General features: G+C 41.1%; 1 protein-coding gene across 8 annotated transcripts in view; it reads right to left on the reverse strand.

Annotated features, from left to right (window-relative positions):
- CLNK (cytokine dependent hematopoietic cell linker) overlaps positions 1-14834 on the reverse strand; it is a 187577-nt gene extending 172743 nt beyond the window's left edge. For 4 of the 8 annotated variants that reach the window (XM_089911671.1, XM_089911670.1, XM_089911667.1 and 1 more), the window contains exon 1: positions 670-785. In XM_089911671.1, the coding sequence (XP_089767797.1) occupies positions 670-704 (35 nt within the window). In that variant the 5' untranslated portion in view covers positions 705-785. The other 4 variants (XM_089911668.1, XM_089911669.1, XM_022567008.3 and 1 more) reach the window with 4 other exon arrangements.
- Positions 14835-19596: the final 4762 nt, after the last annotated feature.

The following is a 19596-nucleotide window of genomic DNA, read 5'->3' on the forward strand; positions in this document are numbered from 1 at the left end:
CTCTCCAGGCCAGATCCTACTTCCCAGAGGGAGGGTTAATATCCAGGGTATCAGGTACCTTCCTGAATATTGTACAGCTATAAAATGACAGGGAAAAGCAAGGGATTGACACTAGGTCTGCCTGCCTCTGAAACTCGTGTTTCTCACACGACTGCTCATTTCACGCAGAGGAGAAAAACAGTGCTACCTTTCCAATTGGCAAAATAAAGCAAATACATAGATGAGTAGATCAATTTTAAAATTAGTGTACCCAACTTTCTCCATTGAAAGTCCTTTGTTTTCATCATAAGTATCCCTTACAACTTGGAGGCCAGCTATCTTTTTACTATACTCATAAACATCTGGAATGGGATGAAAGTTTTGCCGATTCAGCTACACATTTAGATATCCTAAACTGACCACATTGCCCCCTCTGGGTGTTCCACAAAGAGAAAGTTGGATTCCAGGCTCTCTGCTGCAGGAATAAGTGTGCAAACTGCTCTTCTGTTAGTTCTCATTCCACACCCTGGTGGGAGGTGATGGATGGCATTTCTGGGTGCCCTCCTGGCATTCTGGTCCTGTTTATCTAGTCTCTGCCTAATCCCACATCCCCAGCTGGGCTGGGGAAGAACAAGGGACCTGCCTGCAAAAAATCGCTGTTAGTGGGACAGCTATTCACTAGACACTCACACATCCTCAAGCCCGGCCTTCCCACGGGGGTACATTGCATCCTTAGTGCTCTTCCAGCAGCTGACTCCGTTCCCCACTACGAGACGGGAGATTCGTGCTCAGGGCAGCATCGCGGTACTTACTGCTTGTTCATCTTTCTTGGCACCCAGCAAATGAGAGGGAACTTCAACTCAGCCTGTGGAAACAAAAGCGAGCTCATTACTGGGCCTTACCCATCATGTTTTAATTCTGGTGAACATGCTTCTGTCGCTTCCTGTTAAAATGGGATACAGGTGCCAGCTTAGAGGAAACGACAGAAAGAGAATCAATCCAGGTCGATAATTGGTTTATTTCGGGAATGGGTGGGTGAGGGGACTTTTTCCCTGACATGCTGTCCTCTTTCTGTCAGCATTCATCCCATCTGCCTCAGGGAGCTGAGCAAACCTATCCTGAGCAAGCCTGGTTTTCCCTGGCTTGCAATTGTGTGTGTCCCCTGGGCACCCAAGGCGTGTTAGCCCAGGCTCCACTCTGGGGAGTCCACGTGCGTGTAGCAGAAGGAATGCTTTTCTTTTCAAAGTGTGACTTTGCCATGAAATATTTATTGGAAGTTACATTTATATACCACTTCACATAGGACACAACATTTTATTTGTGGCTTGTACTCACTTGTGTAGGAGAGATGATTAGCCCCATTTACCATATAAATTAGCAGCAGAGACCCTGGGAGTATTCAATAAGGGCTTTACATCAATAATCGCATTTAATCTACACAGAGAAGCTAGGAGTTATAAAAGATATTACCCATGGGATCAGTTGAGGTTCCAGAATGAAACAGATGGCACCCTCAAATTGGGTCATATGAGAATAGTTTAATAAAAACACCGAAGAACCTAGGGGTAAGACGGGAATAAAGACACCGACCTACTAGAGAATGGACTTGAGGATATGGGGAGGGGGAAGGGTAAGCTGTGACAAAGTGAGAGAGTGGCATGGACATATATACACTACCAAACCTAAAATAGATGGCTAGGGCTTCCCTGGTGGTGCAGTGGTTGAGAGTCTGCCTGCCGATGCAGGGGACACGGGTTCGGGCCCTGGTCCAGGAAGATCCCACATGCCACGGAGAGGCTGGGCCCGTGAGCCACGGCCGCTGAGCCTGCGCATCCGGAGCCTGTGCTCTGCAACAGGAGAGGCCACAACAGTGAGAGGCCTGTGTGTCGCAAAAAAAAAAAAAAGATGGCTAGTGGGAAGCAGCCACATAGCACAGGGAGATAGCTCGGTGCTTTGTGACCACCTAGAGGGGTGGGATAGGGAGGGAGAGAGGGAGACGCAAGAAGGTAGAGATATGGGGATATATGTATATGTATAGCTGATTCACTTTGTTGTAAAGCAGAAACTAACACACCATTGTAAAGCAATTATACTCCAATAAAGATATTAAAGAAAAAAAAACAAAAAACAATGTGGGCAGAGTGTAGGGAATCCACAAAGGACAGTGAAGGACCTGAGGGGCCTGTTACCATATCTGAACCTGGAGGCGTCTGGGGAGCCAGTGGTCATGTGAACCCAGAAACAGGGCTGGTGGGAAAAGAACTGTGGCTTCTAATTGAGGGACCCGCAGGGAGGGGGCTCTGGAGGGCAGAATAAAGATATGCATCTCAGGCTCCTCCTGCCCTGAATATCTTGCTGCTGCCGTTTCCCATTGGCCAAACTCAACAGGAAGCCAAGGGTGCAGAGCCATTGGCATGGTTTCTATCCATCAGCCTCCTGGGGTTCTCAGCTGAGTGTCGTGGAGTGTGGATCTCACTGTTAAAGAGAATGAGGCTCATGGAGGTTAAATTATGTGCCCAAGATCACCCATCTGCAATAAAAACCCAGATCCATAGGACTCAAACATTCCATTTCTTAGCCAGTCACCATACTGCCCATTGAGTTGAGTCACTCCTAGATCATTCTGCCACCCATGTGTCCATCCATTCATCCTTTCATCTCTCCAATCACCATTGACTGAAAACTAACATTGTTCAAATATTGTGCCCAATAAGAAACATCCCTTTCCCTCCAATCATGCCTAAAACTCAGTTTAAGGTAGATTCTGCATCCCCTATGATGGTTGTTATTAAAGTGTTTTATAAAACATGCAGATAAATCAAAACAAAATGAATCCTAGCTCTGCCTCGGACAGCCAGGGGAATCTTCATGAAGGAGATCATACTTGAGCTGGATCTTGCAGAATATGTCAGCATCTTCTTGGCTTAGAATTAGGGAAGGTGTTCTGGGCCAATGGGTGCCATTTGCAAAGATGTGAAGATGGTAGAATACATAGTGTGATATAGAGGCTTTGCACAGCTTGGTGGGACCACAAAGGCCAGAAGCTTGGATGTTGGTAGCATGTGGAAAAAAGCTTAGGAAGGTCCACTGGGTTTTTAAAAAATATCTATCTATTTATTTATTTAGGCTGCACTGGGTCTTAGCTGTGGCACGCAGGATCTTCACTGCGGCATGTTTTTAGTTGTGGCATGTGGGATCTTTAGTTGTGACATGTGGAACCTGGTTCCCCGACCAGGGATCGACACAGTCCCCCTGCATTGGAAGCAAGGAGTCTTACCCACCCGACCACCAGGGAAGTCCCGGTCCCTTGGATTTTGATTGTCAAGGACCATGTATGACAAAGGATGGGATTTGGACTCGAGCCGTGGGATCTTGGACCAGTAACTGCAGGAAAGTTATTAAAGAACTGGGACGAAGCTCCAGGTCCTCAGACACCCTGTGTTCTACCCCACAGCATCTCTCACCATGTGCTTCTAGGTCAATGAATGACACAGGGGAAGGGGAGGCTGCTGTTAGGTACTCATTCACTGACCATTCTGTATGGATAGGGTGTGGAGTTATCTAGTTCATGGCCTCTTTGTAAGTTGTCTTGTCCATGGGGGTGGGGAAGAGGACTTCATCAATGTAATACAAACAATGGACATCAAATACCGGAAGAGTCCTGGACTGAAAGTTGAGGGACTCTGTTCGGTTCCAGTGCTGTCATTAACCAGCACTGGACCTTGTAGGAGCAGCTGGCATCTCCTCATTTATAAATGGTAATGTCCATATGATCCTTTTCTGGTATTATTTTAAGTGTGAAATAAGCTGGTACCTCTGAAAATACCTTACAAACTATAAACATTATGGAAATACAGATATGCAATTCCTTGCATAACAAAGTTTGCAAGTCGTTTTAACATTGGTCATGTTATATTTGGGTATCTCGTGTTATTGACATTGATTTGTGGATATTACTGTTTAGAGGAATGAGATGACTTGATTATAGTCATACAGGTCAATTTGCAACCCCTTCCCGACTTTGGGAGCATTTATGACTTTAAATGTCTTACATATATAGTCTCTTCATTCCTTTCAGTACATTGACCAGCAGGGCTAAAGTTGTGTTGAAATGAGATAAAATAAGTAGATCTTTATAGAGGGCTCCCCATGTGCCTGGTTCTTGGCTAGCGCTTATGTACAGAGTGAAGGAATCACAAGGTACAGGACAGTTTCCTCGAAGGCTTGCTGCCTTGGATCAGTAAGCAGTACTGGCCACAGGGAGGTGGCCGGGGAGGCTGCTTTCCAACCCTGCTCTGGCCATCCACGGTGTAGCCTTGAACAAAGCATTTGGAATGTTCTGGGCCTCATTTTTTTTTCACCTGAATAATGAACAGGTTGAGCCCAATAGGTTTCTTCCAGCTCAAAGATTCCTCAAAAAAGTTCCATTTAAAAACTACAATCCCTCCCTACTTGGTGATAGAAAATGGCTTTAAAAAGTTAGAAGTAGGTTATTATGTTTCTCACATTTTATTGTCTTCTCTAATAGAGCTCCTTGCAGAGCAAAATTGCAGAAAGACTTTGACAAAGTGTGAACACCTAGGGCATCAGCGATGGTCAGGGAAGACACTGGGGAAGGAATTCTTAGCTTTTGCTTTATATCTAAACCTTTGTAAATTATTCAATCTGCAACATCAGTGTTTATTAGGTTTGTATTTTAAAATCTTAATAAAAGTTCAAAGGAGATATTTTACTAGCAGCTTTTGAGAGATGTGAGCAATCTATTGTACAAAAATAATTTTAAAATGTCATGAAGAGAGTCCAACTTTGCTGGCATTTGAAAAGCAAAATTTGGGGACTTAGTGACCCATATCAGAAGATGAGTCAGCCAAATGGTGTCATCAGCACGACAGAATGGATAGCACTCCACAAGGTGAAGAGCTCTTTGCTCTACTCAGAATGTCTAAGTCCTGTCTGAGAATGCTACGGTCTTATCTGATCTTAGTTACTTTGTAAAGGATGTGGTGAGAACGGGATGTGGTGAGTCAGACAGAATTTCATGCCCATAGGTTTTACAAACGTAACATATTATAGAAAAGATAAGACCCGTCCCGTCCTGACATGCGTATTTAAAAAAACAAATGGAATGAACATTGAACACCGACTATGTGTCCTCAGCTTCTATCACAGTAACCCGATATGATCTGTATTATCAGCCTTATTTTATACAAAACCAAACTGAACATTCACAGGTGGTAGGTAGCCTGCTCTACAAGTTGGCACTGCAAACCATTGGCCTTGAAATGTTTTAGTTACATGTTGAGATGCCTATCTACCTGCTCTGAGCCTCAGTTTGCTTATCTTTAAAATGGGTGTAACTCAGCAGCCATCTGTAGGGCTCTTGTTAGGATTACATGAGAACATAAGGGATCTAAGACGTAGAGAAATGGTGATTCACATTAACTTAAACTTTTAAGGTTAATTAAATGCCCTATATCACTTTTGGGTTTTAGTCTCCAGAAATCAGAAGTGCTTACCTGTAGTTCATGACCACCAGGTGAGGGAAGCATGGATCCTCATACTTATCAGAATGACCTGGGAAACTTTAAAAAATATTGATGGCTCCAAAAGTTTGTGTCAGTTCTTCTGGGCTAGAGCTCAGGTATTGGTATGTTAAAAATGCCTCAGGTATTTTAACGGGCAATGAGGCAGAGGAAGTGGATATAAGAACATCAGGCCACTCATTTCCGTCTGCACCCGCCACTCACCGACACTTCTTACCCTTATGGAAAATACAGATAACCACACTTCCATTCTGCTTGCAGTCCTAAGCTCATCCTAAATGGAAATACAGGAACTGCCACCGCTCATCAAGAATTCTCCATACATTTAGAGCTATTTCTGAGTTAATTTTCAGTGAAATGTTGAAAGGAAATCTACCACATCCCAAAATTTATGACACAGGTGAGAGTGGGAAAAGCCACCAGACAGCAATTTCTCAAATGTCTCAAAGACAGCAATCAAAGCTTCAAGTAACCCTGACCCCTACTTGGGGCATGATAATGGGAGGTAGGGGGAAGGACTTCCAGGCTGAGGAGTCCCCCAGGCCTGCAGGTCTTTCTCCAGGAAGCTTCAGGATCTAGAGATGATCTGAGATAAAAGAGCATCATTAGATGCCTGCCTTTCTTGCCTTCACTCAGGGACCTCGAGAGGCTGTGGTGCCCCAGAAATGGGGAAATCTCATTGTGTTTTGCACATTCATTTTCTATAGGAACAGAGGCATTGATTTCAGGTTCTCTTCCTAGTTAGCCACAGAAATAAAGCCAAAGCACGGCTCTTGCTGTCAAAGAGAAGTGACGCTCAGGTGCCATCGGTCAGTCACAGCAGGGCACTTATTACAAATGATACTAACATGTCCAGAGTTGGCTCTGCCCTGGGGATGCTGCCTGCATCCTGCCTGCACCAAGAAACTGCACCGTGCCTGCAAGGTCCCACGGTAGGGAAGCGACTGGGTAAGAAGAGACCCTGGGCCCTCGAGGAGTCCACAAATGAGGCCACCTTTTTTCATAATGCCTGTTTACTTCTCCAACAAGGGAAAATACTGACTGCGTTAAAAGGTAGAAGCCAATGCAGATCTAATCATAAATACCAAGCTGAGCACTAAAATTGCTTGAATGTACACGAGGCTTCAAAGCCTAAGCAAAAGAGCTGGAATATGCTCATAATTAATTTTGCCATAGAAATCTATGGTTTGATTTCAAAAATAGAGTTCCCATGGGGTTTCTAGGCCCCTAGGCTCCTGGAGCTCCTTGGAGGTCCAAAATGAACCCCAGTTTGAGAAACACAGTTCCATCCTACGTTGCCTCCCTATAAGGCTCTTTCACCCCCCTCATGGTATAAAGAGGGTCATGTCAAAGACAGGTGCACGACATGGCTGAGGTCCTGAGAGTAAAGGAGTTCCTGTCCTAATCATCCATTTTGGCCAAATAATCCCACCATTTTGGAGATGATGATCCCAATAATTAGCTCACTTTGTAGGTTGAAAAGCATTTGGTAAAGGCCATGGATTTGATGGTTAAAACACATCAATATTTCAGAAAACTGAAATAAAGGAAACAGGATTCTACAGACTGGGAGCATGCTTAAGACCTCCAAAGAATGTACATTAAATATGGGCATTAAAACAGAATGGCTGTTTCTGAGCCCATAACCCACCTGGGGTCTCAGTGGATGTGTTAGGAAAGAAAGACTTTTTTAAATAAATAAATTGGATTTTGGGGAGGATCTTAATCCAAAAATAATTAATACCCCTATGGTATCGTAAACAGTTTAAACAATTGGAAACAAGTAAAGCAAAAATCATATTTCCTTGTTATCCTGGAGAACTGTTCTCCACAGAGACTTCACCCATGCTACCAAACTGAGCTTGCAAAGAGACATTTTTATCATAAATATTTCTGCTGCATTTCAACCTGATCTGAAATTAATATTTCATGAGGGGGAAACAATGCTTTTTATAGTAAGGACATTTTTTTTTGCTCTCAAACATTTCTCACTTATTCCTCGAAGATGAAGCCTATAAAAATACTGGCCTCTGTTTATTGCAAAGTTTAAGAAACATCATTCTAATAATGACAATGTACCTAAATAGATATAGGAAATGACCAGAAGCAAACTAAGAATTGCTGAAGAAGATATTAGAATCAGTCATAAAGCCAAGACGTAGCTGTGCAGCTAAACCTGGGTCAAGGCTGGAGGAGAGGGTCTAAATTAAGGGTTGATGCTTTTTCCCATTAAAACAAGAAAACAAGAAAAGAAATTAATATAAAATACATGCAACATACATCTGATTCCCTGCACAATCACACCTAACATATGAACAGTGGTGGTTGTCATTTGGAGTTGAGGGAGGGTGTGAAATGTGTATATTTTGGGAAGAGGGCCAGGAAGTGTGTGTGTGTGAGTGCACGCACTCCTGGTGCACGAATTTTGAGCAAACATGTTGAAACCAAGATTTCTCAGACGCAGGTATTTATTAATTTGGTCACAACTGTATGTAATTTTCCTCTATTTTCTTTCACAAATTAGAAAGGTACATTTTAGGGATACTCATACTTAGAGAAAGATATATGCTGATTGGATTTCTAATTCTATATCCTGGTCGGACCAATCAGCTAAATTTAATTAAATATAACATTTAATTTTATTGCATTTCCAATGAATGGAGGCATTTGAAGTCAAATGGATTGTTATTATAGATTTTTCTTGAGGGATATGGGAGACTTCTTTCCTAGTTTTTCTGCTATTAAGTATGGGCATATATTAAGAAAAAGATTTTGCAACTGTCTTGGTAACAAGTAACTTCCCTTAAATATCTCAAGGCATTTTCATGTGCATCCATTTTTTATTTTAAATGATTTTGAAAGCACCCTTAATGAACTGATGCAATCTATCGTTTCAGAATTTATCAGTCTTGGTGCTTTTGTTTTCAAAAGCCATCTCCTTTTCTCTTCTGCAGAAAGGGTTGCCTTCTTTCAGTAGTAAGATTTTTTTCTTTTCCGTCTCCCCCCTATTTTGTAGTAAATAGCTTCTTTCTTTATCATCTCTTTTCTTCATTCACTCATTTTGTTTTCACGTATGCCTTTCTTACCTCTGTCCTCCCTTCCTTCTTCCTTAATTTCCTCTTCCTTTCCCCCCATCCTTTCTCTTTCTGCTCTCTTATCATTAAAGTTATTTAAGTGTTCAATAAAATGAAGTTGTAGGAAAATAAAATGTAGATTACCAAGAGCCTAGTTTGATGTTTTCTTATTTTTATCAAAGTTTAACTGTTTACCTTGCCCCTTTTTTCATTTAGCTCTCATAAATGATGATTAGGGGCAGGTACTGCCAGGCCTAGATTAATCAGAATATCCCCAACTGTGATGAATTCTCCATTGATTGATTAATGCATTGGGGCAGAACTGAAGGCAAATTTTAGAGAAAAGAAAGATATAAGAAAATAAACTGAGATTCAGGGATGGATCTATCTATTTATCTATCAGTCACAACTTACAGGCCAGCCTACTTCCCATGAACATCTCAAGTCCAATGGTGAAAGCACCGTCTTTCTTTAAGCAGTCATTTACAAGACACCTGCTGTATGCTAACCATTTCTGAGGAACTGTTTCACCATAAGAAGGACTTCAAAGAAGTTTGAGGGAAACTTAAAAATCCAAAGAAGAGGCATGAAAAGCCAGGACTAAGAGTAATATAATTTAATAATAATAATGATGATGATGGTGATGACACCATTTACTGAATGCCAGAACCCCATGTAGGACATCCTGTTTAATTTATATTCCATTGTAAGGCAACAATCCAAGTGACCCAGATTTTTCAATATTGAACAATTCTGTCGTTTTTTTCAGGGAGAGTCCTCTTGAGCCAAATCTGTCAAGCGAACAAATGCACAATATGGATTAAGATGAGGCCATCACTTACTTTGTAACTTCAATGCATTTAGAACCTAACTTCTGAGTTGAACTTCCTCCATGTAATTAATGCTTTCTTTGTCCCTTCTTCTATTCAGGATCACTGCCCTAGCCAGATGTGAGGCAGGCCTCTAAGCCCAGGTACGTTGAGTTGTACAGTGAATTGTACAACTTGAGCCTCATTTTTTTCTAATCAGAAAAGTGGGGATATAAATCCTCATGCTCCTTTGCTCAAAGGATGATTCTGAAGACCAAATGAGATCATGGAAGTGAACGTATTTTGCAAATTATAAACTGTTAGACGAGTCTCGTTCAACAGATAATTATTGAGTAAATTCTATGCATCAGTACCATGAAGGATGCAGGATATGTAATCGGCGAGGAAAGTATTCTAAAGGAATTTCTACCATTTTTTCATTAAATCTTTGTGTTTTTCAGAGGAGTAATACATTTTGAGAGTTGGAAGATACTACCAAGGCTTTGATAAATGGCTGATTAAAATAAGTGCAAAAATGATGAGATTAACTTTCTGTAGAAATCACCTCAAAATAGGACTTCTTTAGATCAAAATCCTTAAGAAGAGACAAACCCCCAAAGATTCTAATGACGGTTCATCTGAATATAAAATAAACTCATGATAACTGTGCTAAAAGTGATTAATGTAGCCACCATCATTTACTTTGCACTTAATAATTGCTAGACACTATAATATGCACTATATTGCTTACATACTGCATCTCACTTATCACCACAAATTCAGAAGGTAGGTATTGCAATTCCAGTTTATAAATGATAACCTAAAGTTCTGAGAAGTTAAATAACTTGTCTAAAATCATCCTGCCAGCAAGTAACAGTCTGAATTCAAACCCAGGTTATCTATTTCTCAAAGGATGGATGTGGTGGTTTAGTAGAGAGAGCTTGGGAACAGAAGTAGGAGTTTGGGATAAGGAGAGTGTGGAGGTGTTCTCTGGGAAGTACCAGAGAGATGGAGCTGCTCAGGAGCTCCCTGGACTTGCCCAGGAGTAAGAGTGTCCTGCTCTGTGAATATTCATAAGCAGACTGGCTCCCAGGTGCCTATCAAGGCATCAGATCATCAGTAGCTGGGCAAATCCAGCTATTGCACTGACGGCTCTGATTTGGCTCTCACCTTCTGACAGGCATTTGATATCCTCTGTAGATTTGCCTCCTGGGAGGGAACTTACAACTAAAATATACTTTATTATTTTTTTTAATTGAAGTATAGTTGTTTTACAATGTTTTATTAGTTATCTATATTATATACAGTAAAATAGATAACTAAAAAGGACCTACTGTATAGCACAGGGAACTGAGCTAATAATAATCTATAAGGGAAAAGAATCTGAAAAAGAATATATATACATATATACGTATATGTGTGTGTGTGTATGTATGCATATGTGTGTATACAGTAGGTCCTTATTAGTTACCTATTTCATATGCAGTAGTGTGTATATGTTAATCCCAACCTCCTAATTTATCTCTCCCCCCTTTCCTTTTTGGTAACCATGTTTATTTTCTATGTCTGTGAGTCTCTTTCTGTTTTGTAAATTAGTTCATTTGTATCTTTTTTTTATATCCCACATATAAGTGACATCATATGATATTTGTCTTTCTCTGTCTGGCTTACTTCACTTAGTATGGTAATCTCTAGGTCCATCCATGTTTCTGCAAATGGGCTTATTTCAATCATTTTTATGGCTGAGTAATATTCCATTATATATATGTATATATACACACACACACACACACACACACACATACACACACCACATCTTTATCCATTTATGTGTCAATGGACATTTAGGTTGCTTCCTTTAACACTTGAATGAAGTCACAGAACACGGATGTATACGCCAGAATACCAGAGTGAGACAATGTCCTGAAGTCCCATGAACTCTTGAGTTCCCTGCATAAAATTAGTCTTCTGAATCTGCAAAGTTGATGATGAAATGCAGATCCTTGGGGACTCCAAAAAAGCTCAACACTCTCAGAGGCTGGGCTTGGGCTACTAGCCATGCTTCATCTTTATCTCATGCTAAATTCAACAAAGAAGACACCACAATTAAGGGCTGTGCCCTCATGCACATGGATATTGAACTTCCATGTTATGTCCAGACCTTTTGGCTCATCGTAGTTTGTAGGGCAAACAGCTATGCACAGAGCCATTTAAACATGGTGGAATTCTAATTCCCATGCTTAGGTGTTTGGGAAACAATGTTTCAGTTAGCATCACCAATGAAATACAAAAAAAAAACCTCACATACATATTTTACTATTGCTTATGGTATATCTGGGAGTCCTAAAATGCTTTTGGTTAGTTGAAAGGAAAGTGATGCTGTGATCATGATTCTGAATACATCCAGCGGGGCATTGATGACCTTCAGTGCAAAGAGCAGGGGCTTGGGATTTCCATAGACCTGGCTTCTCATTCCGGTGTGAAATCGACAATGTATGGAGTTTCTCTGAACCTTGGTATCCTGTTTTATAGAGTAAGAATAAGTATATCTACTAAAAAATGAGAAAGAGTGAGTATGCACCGTCCAGTGCATAGCAGGCACTCAAATGGTCATTGCTATTTGGAGAGCATGATTAAAATTAAGTTGAATAAACATGGTGATGATTCCCAAAGTATCCTGTCCACAAAAGTAACAAAAAGAAACAAAAATCACAAAAAATTTCTATGATCGCTGTTTCCCACAAGTCTGTTTTTCATGATTATTTTTCTTTACTAAGCTACTCATATCTAACCTTTATAACCTGATGTTTCTCAGTCTTATTGATAACTTACTTCCCCAAATCACTGAAAATTATGTTTAATCTGCTAAAAATCTTAAATATAATTAGATTCAATTAATTATCTCTGTTTAGTAATTCACCCCTTTTGACCATTCTCTCTTTCTCATGCTAGGACGGGTAGGCACGGCTTGGAGCAACTGTACAGAGCTCAGGTCTTGGTGGACCTTGGCAACTACCTGCGAAGGTGAATCTCACTGCTTTATGTGATGGTATTCATAAAAAGATACTGCCAGATCTAGCTCAGCTACTTGCTGTGACCTTGGCAACAACACTGTACAGCTGCCATTTATCCATTTCCTGAATGTTTCCTCTGTGTCAGACACAATATATACATTCACTTTCATCCTCATAGCAATCCATAGCATGTATTAATCCACCCAGTTTCAAACTACAAAATACCAACCAAAGCTAACCGAGGCTCAGAGAGGTTAAGCCACTTACCCCCAAACAATAATGAAGTCACACACCACATTCATATTCACTTTTGACCGATCTCAAAGCCTTCTCTCCATATCACCATACTGTCCATCCTCATCAACTTTTTGAGCCTCAGTTTCAACATCTAATATTGCCCTGCCTGCTTCATTAAGTTAAGATCATTAAATTTAAAAACAGTGTCCAAAGACTCTGTCAGTTCTACAAGGCTATGTAACTGTGTTATATTACTATTCTCTAATGAGATTATTAAAATAAAATATTCATAAATTTATCTGTATTAATAAATTCCATGCTAATTGTGAGCATGTTTTAGGAAGAAGGCCAGAGCTAATGTAGGGTGAGGAAAGGAAAGTAATGGAGAAAGGGCCAACATTTATTGAGCACATACTAAGTATTAAATATATACCATATGTCATTTAATATAGATATTATATTATTGAGGCTAAAGAGTTGTCAGTACAAGTGATATGATCTTGCTCCATTATGAAGATGCAGGAATTGAGGATTTCAGGGAATAAGGTAGCATATATGGTCAAGCTACAGAGTTTGGATCCTAATCAATGTAGTCAGATGTTAAATCCTACTGTCTTTCCAAGACAACAGCTGACTCATGGCAAAGTGAGCTAGAGATGGGGTCCTAGGTATAAAGCCAGGGGTGACCAGATGGTACAGAAAACCATAAGCTTTGGTTTTAGAATGGTCTTATTCATAGAATCATCTGAGAGGGCTCCTTGGAGAAAAGAAAAAATAATGTCACCACTAGGAGGGCTGGTGTCAAAGATGCCAGGAATGGACTCGAGACGAACTCTGTGAAGCTACAAAGGAACAGTGGCCACCGTTCATATTAGTGAGAACCAGGTGCAAATCAGTGTAGTTTTGAATTCTGTTACTGATATTAGTGATTGGACAACCTTGAACATTAACTTGGACCACTCAAGTTCTTCTTCTGTAAACAGGGAAAACAATATCTAGGTCTCAAGTTTGGGTATAAGGGTTAAATGAGCTCATGCCTATAGACTGGTTGGCAAGAGACATAGTTAAATAAACACCAGTTGCCCTTCTTGCTTCTCTAGGGAAAGTTTTATCTTAAGTTTCTCAGAGGATTTCTGAAGCTTTGTCGTTTCTCTGCTGACCTCCAGTTCGCCTGACTTACAATTGATTTCCTGATTTTTGAAATGACTATTCCCTGTGGTTTGGGTGGCCCTTGGGAATCCAAAGGAACAGCATCGTTGAGGGAGATAATTAGATAAGTAACATTGGTACATTGTAATAAAATCAGTACTGATAAAGTTCAGCTACATCAGTATCTTTTAAAGTATAGATACTTGGATGACACTTATTCTCTTTTCTGTCTTATTCCAGCTTACTATTTGTTTGTTCTCTCTGAGAAGAAGAGGCATCTAGAAGAGATACCTCCTGGTACCCCTGGAGGGTAGGCATTTCACCCCAACTTCACTCTCCTGCTTGGGTTCCTCATCCCTGCAGAGGGAAAATGGTTAGTATGATTAAAAAGTCCACACTCCTCCAGACCAACACAGAAAGAAAACCATCTCAATTTAGAACATTTAAAAAATATACACCCACAGAGGCTCCAGGAGTTAACTTCTACTTTCAATGGCCCACTTTGGATAGAGGCTGCCTTTCTAGATGGCTGTCGTAATGAAGGTCAGCCAAGAAAGCCAGTGACTAGCCTGGTCTTCAGATTTTAGTAGCCAACAGTTAGGGGGTTCAAGCTCCAGGAAGGGAAGATTGAAAACGTTTCATCTTTCAATTTTTATGGGTCGGTATCTTGGTTCCTTCTTCCAGCAGAGGAAGGAATCTTTAAAAACTGATTAAGGGAGCTGGCTTTCGTTATGTCCGTCAGATGCTTTATACAAGGCCCAGCATTCCATGTTAGAAAAACCTTTTATTCTTGACATCAGCTCTTTCTTAATGATCCTCTATGACAGTGAGATGACCACTCAGACGAGGCTGGCCTACGTAGTTTACCTGAACAGCGTGGAGATCGCAAACGGCCTTGTGCTGAGATGTCCCTTGCGTCGGGGGTCCGTGGCAGCATCACAGAGAAGTCCAGCAGCCGGTAATCCAAGAGGCAGGGGGTTAAAATATTCTCAGTGATAAGCAGTGTCCTTTAGCAGAAAGCTCCTCCTAGGTCCGTTTTAGGTTTGGTTTCCTGTGAAATGCAGCCACAGAACTTGGGTGGTGTGACCTGTGTAAGGGAGGGACTTCCTCTTCTTGAGTTCAAGTGCAATGAACAAAACTACAGGAGGCTGAGGTCTCCCAACCCAAAGAGTGTCCTTAAAGACACACAATATCCTCATATGGCACTTCGACATTACCAGAACGTCCTGAAGCTTTGCTGAGCAACATGAAAGCATAGGGATTTTGTTTATCTTGTTTCACATACACATGAAACACTGATTATCTTGTGACTTGATGTTGCCAATGGCTTTCTGAGACCCCCCCGCCCCCCACCACAAGTCACATGGACCAAATCCCTCATGTGTGATGGAGAGAACTTGGGGTTTGGGATAAGAAATGCCTGGCTCTTCTTCTTGCTGTACTACACATCAGTTATGTGATCTTGAGCAAATTGCAGTTTATTTCTCAACTAGTGTCCCTGCCTATGATTGAGGGATAGTAATATTTCTATTTTAGAGATATTCCAAGAAATGAACAAAATGATGTTCATTTGTTCAATAAATACAAGGAGCAAGGTTTGGGGCACATATTAGGTGCTCAGTATATTTTAATTTTGCTCCACCTTAATCCTGGTTCATTTAAACTGACAGCAAGTCCTTGTCAAGTGCCTGCTGTTCTCTTGGTGCTTGCCACGTGATACTCTAGTTTTATACAAATTAATGTTTTATATGAAATGATGTTGAACTCCAACATTATTTCAGATATACTCAAAGGCAGAAGTTTATATTTTCTTGGATATATAACTCTGATTTTGACTTATCATATGTTCCGAAGGTAACACTAAAATAAGTACTCATTAAATGTTACTTATATGCCAGGTACTGTGCTGGGCAACTTAAAGGCATTATTCTACTAAATCTTCCTGATAATTAGGTGAGGAAAATATGTTTAAATCCCTTTTGTAATTGTGAACACTGAAGCCTAGAGAGATTCCATAATTTACCCACTTTATCAATTAGCTTTTGCTGCATAAGGGGTTTAAAGCAATAACCATCTTATTTAGTTCGCTATTGTGTGTGGTCGGTAATTTGGTCTGGGCCTGTGTTAGTTTCCTGGGGCTGTGATAACAAAGTTTCACAAGGTGGGTGACTAAAACAACGGAAATGTGTTGTCACGCAGCTTTGGAGGATAAAGTCTGAATTGAGGTGTTGGCAGCGTTGGTTCCTTCTGAGGGCCGTGAGGTAAGGGTAAATGGCGGTCTTCATCTTTACACAGCATTTTCCCATGTCTGTGTCCACATTTTTCCTTTTTTTTTGGCTGCACCGGTGCAGAATATGTGATCTTATTTCCCGGACCAGGGATGGAACCCGTGCCCCCTGCATTGGAAGTGCAGAGTCTTAACAGCTGCACCACTAGGGAAGGCTCACATTTTTCCTTCTTTTAAGCACACTAGTCACATGGAATTAGGGCTTTTCCTAATGACCTCATTTTAACTTGATTACCTCTTTAAAGACCTTGTCTCCAGGTAAGGTCATATCTGAGGCATTGGAGGTTAGGACTTTAATATATGAATTTTGGGGGCGGGGACACAAGTCAACCCCAGAGCAAATTTGATTTATAGTTTTGTTTGAGAAACTGATTTGTGATGAATAACCATCCTATGTGAAAGGTTTAATTCTTAATTTACTTCCTCTCTCTAAAGCCAAGACAATGTGTTGGAGGAGAAAAAAAAGAAAGATAGCAAAGTCTGACCTAACCTTACCACTTTCCTATTATTCTTGTTCTCGTTTTCTTTTGAATTTTTTTGAATAAAACAAATTTAGGTGATAAATAAATTTGCAGGTCCTGGATAAGCATCCCGATATTGTGTGGTGTTGGGTTTCTTCCTTTCAGTCAGTGGTGACTGCCAACCAAGTTCAGGCTCCTGTCACACAGCTGGTTTCAGGGTGGTGTCAAGCCTGGAGTTGCACTGTGCCACTTACACAAACATGCCGGAAACACAAGAGGCTGTCCACCACCATCATGGTAGGTGTGTTATTTTATAAACTCCTGGTTGAAGGTATTGTCTCCTGCAATAGATCAAAATCTCTGTATTTTTTACTAATTGTATGGGAGCTCCTGTGTCGAAACCTGGGTTAATTGGCTCCAGCATTTCTGATTTATTATAGCTTAGCACCTGTTTATGTGGGTGCCTTGGGCAGTCTGACTGCAGGCCCCTGAGAGGGGCTCACCTCAAGTTAATTGCCTTTCCCTTCAGGACACACCCTATGAGCCCCCCATGTAGCTGTGTTCACCATTTTGCATCACTCTGGCATTTTTTGGAAGGGGAAGAACCTTAGCTGAACTTAAGTCTTGTCCCCTGCTGGATTTCAGGCATGCTCCCTTTCACCTGGGTCTGTGTTACCGTTGGACAATTTCCTGGCTGCTAAGAAGTAGCTTCCTGGGGGAAAATCTCAAACACAGACACAGCTGACATTCAAACACATCTGGTCATATCCGGGGAACTAAAGCAGGTGGGACTATTCCCATGGAAGTCTCTTTTTCCCAGAAGGGGTCTTCAGATTTTCCCTGCTTCCTGGGCCAACCACCGTGACACATCCCACAGAAAGGCAGACCCCAACATAAGGAAATCCAGGACTTAGTGTAATAGCTCACGGGTCAGAGGTGAAGGGCTATTCTGAACATAACATGGTTCCTGACCTTTGGCTTTATCTCCTGGCCTACTTTTGTTGCATCCACACCTAAGTTCTTTAGAAATCACAGAGGTGAAGGTGGTAGTAAATGCCGAAAGAGCTTTCCCCTAAAATCTGTGCTCAATTTCCTTAGACTCCTCTAATTCTTTATTCACAGAAATGATAGGAGGTTTATCAATGAATGAATACCCATTAAATATGAACTTATTGCTTAGATCACCTTATTTTTCCCCAGGAAGGTCTCATGGGGTTAACATGAAAAATTAAGACCTCAGTATATACTAGACATTGTTCTAGGCACTTTGCATAAAAGCATAATTTAATCACCACAATGATGCCTTCATGTTGGTATCATAATCGCTATTACCCATTTGAATACAAAAGCAGAGTCTCATCACACTGGTGATAGATTCATTTGTCCCCACTGTCTCCAGGTGTCCCTTCCTGGCTTTGGCACCATGATGGCTCCAGAACATTAGTGGCTTTGTCCTATGAAGGCCATGGGAAAAGTAGAGACTACTGTACCCAGTGAAATGCCAGTGAGAAAGAAATACTTAAAAGAAAGCACTGTGAAATGAATGAATGATTCAGAATAAGAGGACAGAGAGTGGCCTGGGATGTATGAGATGGGGGTTTCTTTATGTAACGTGTTTTGGGGTTGAGTCTTTGCAGAGGTCACATTTCAGCTGAAGCATGAGTGGTGAAAAGAATCCAGCCAAATGTAGCTCTGGAGAGAAGAGATTTTTTAGTAGAGGGAACCAAGAGATAAGCTTTAGGGGTATATATATCTTAATAAATTTTACACTTCTTGAGGCTGACTGCAGTTGTTTCTCATCTTGGAATACATCACAGTACCAAGAACCCACCTTGCATCACCCAGCAATAGTTGAACTGAACTGGCTATAGACTAAACCTCTAACTTTAAAATGAAGAAGTGGAGTCCTTTTGAGGTGAAGTGACCAACCACTCTGGTGAGTTGGGGGAAGAACCAAGACAGTAACCCAAGTTCCAATCATTTAGCCAAATCTCTTGCCAGGCCAGCATAGCTATGTCTCCTAATTCTATATGAAAATGGTGGCCATAGCTAGCCATTTATCTTGAGCAGAGCCTTGTTTAGACAAATCTGGCTAGGAATGTGACATCATCCCCACCCCCACACACACACACAAATCTGCTATAGGTCATTTGCTAAACACTTTTCCCAGAGGTTAAAAACTGTAGTATTCTTAGACCATTCAGGCAAAATCGCTCCCTATCCACGCATGGCCTGAATCATTGCCAGCGTCGCTAAATTGACAGGGCAAAGGACCTCATGCCTTCTGTCTTCACATTGGTTGAATTTAGGTATTGAAGTGAGAATCAAATTAAGAAAAAGGAAAACAGCACAAACGCTGCTGTGGAATCCTTGATGGGCTTCGCTCAGCCTGTATGATTAACAACGTTTGCGGGGGACAGTGGGACAAGGCAGGGCTCAGAGTAGAGGAAGACAGAAATAAAATCAAGCTCCACATCCAAAATGGAATTGGACCTTTGGCTTTTAAAAAAGTAGGAACAGGGCTTTTAATCTCTTTAATTCTCTCTCTCTCTTTCTCTTTTTAAGACTGCCTTTTCTAAGAGCAAGGAGAAGGAAACTAAAATTACTGTTGTCGCTAAGACAAATAGGAATAATAATAGCTGATATCAGTAAAGTAACTACCATTTTCAGACTCTCTTCCTAAACTTTGTTTTTCTTCATATGTATCTTGGTCCTTAATGCCTCTTTGAGACTCAATGAAGTTCAATTACAAGTCTTGCCTGGGATCCACAGCTGGTAAGCCATTGAGCAAGGACAAACTCACATCTCTAGCCTTCATGTTGCTTTTGGCCCAACCAGTAGTTTTTCCATCTTTAAAAGGAGGAAACAGAGGCATGGCAAAGTATAGTCAGGACCAAATTCACGGTTAGCAGCTATAAAGCTGGTCTCTGTTCTTGAGGCTGGACTTGTCTGCACAGTCCTTGCTGCTAGCTCTGTGATGAGAACCTTCTGTGACTCTGGGATTTTCTAAGAGGCAGTGGGAGCACAGCTCTTTAATGATTTC

The sequence above is a fragment of the Delphinapterus leucas genome, chromosome 5, assembly GCF_059928025.1.
Source record: "Delphinapterus leucas isolate spDelLeu-1000000601 "Yukka" chromosome 5, BTC_Dleu_Yukka2, whole genome shotgun sequence".
Lineage (NCBI taxonomy): Eukaryota > Metazoa > Chordata > Mammalia > Artiodactyla > Monodontidae > Delphinapterus > Delphinapterus leucas.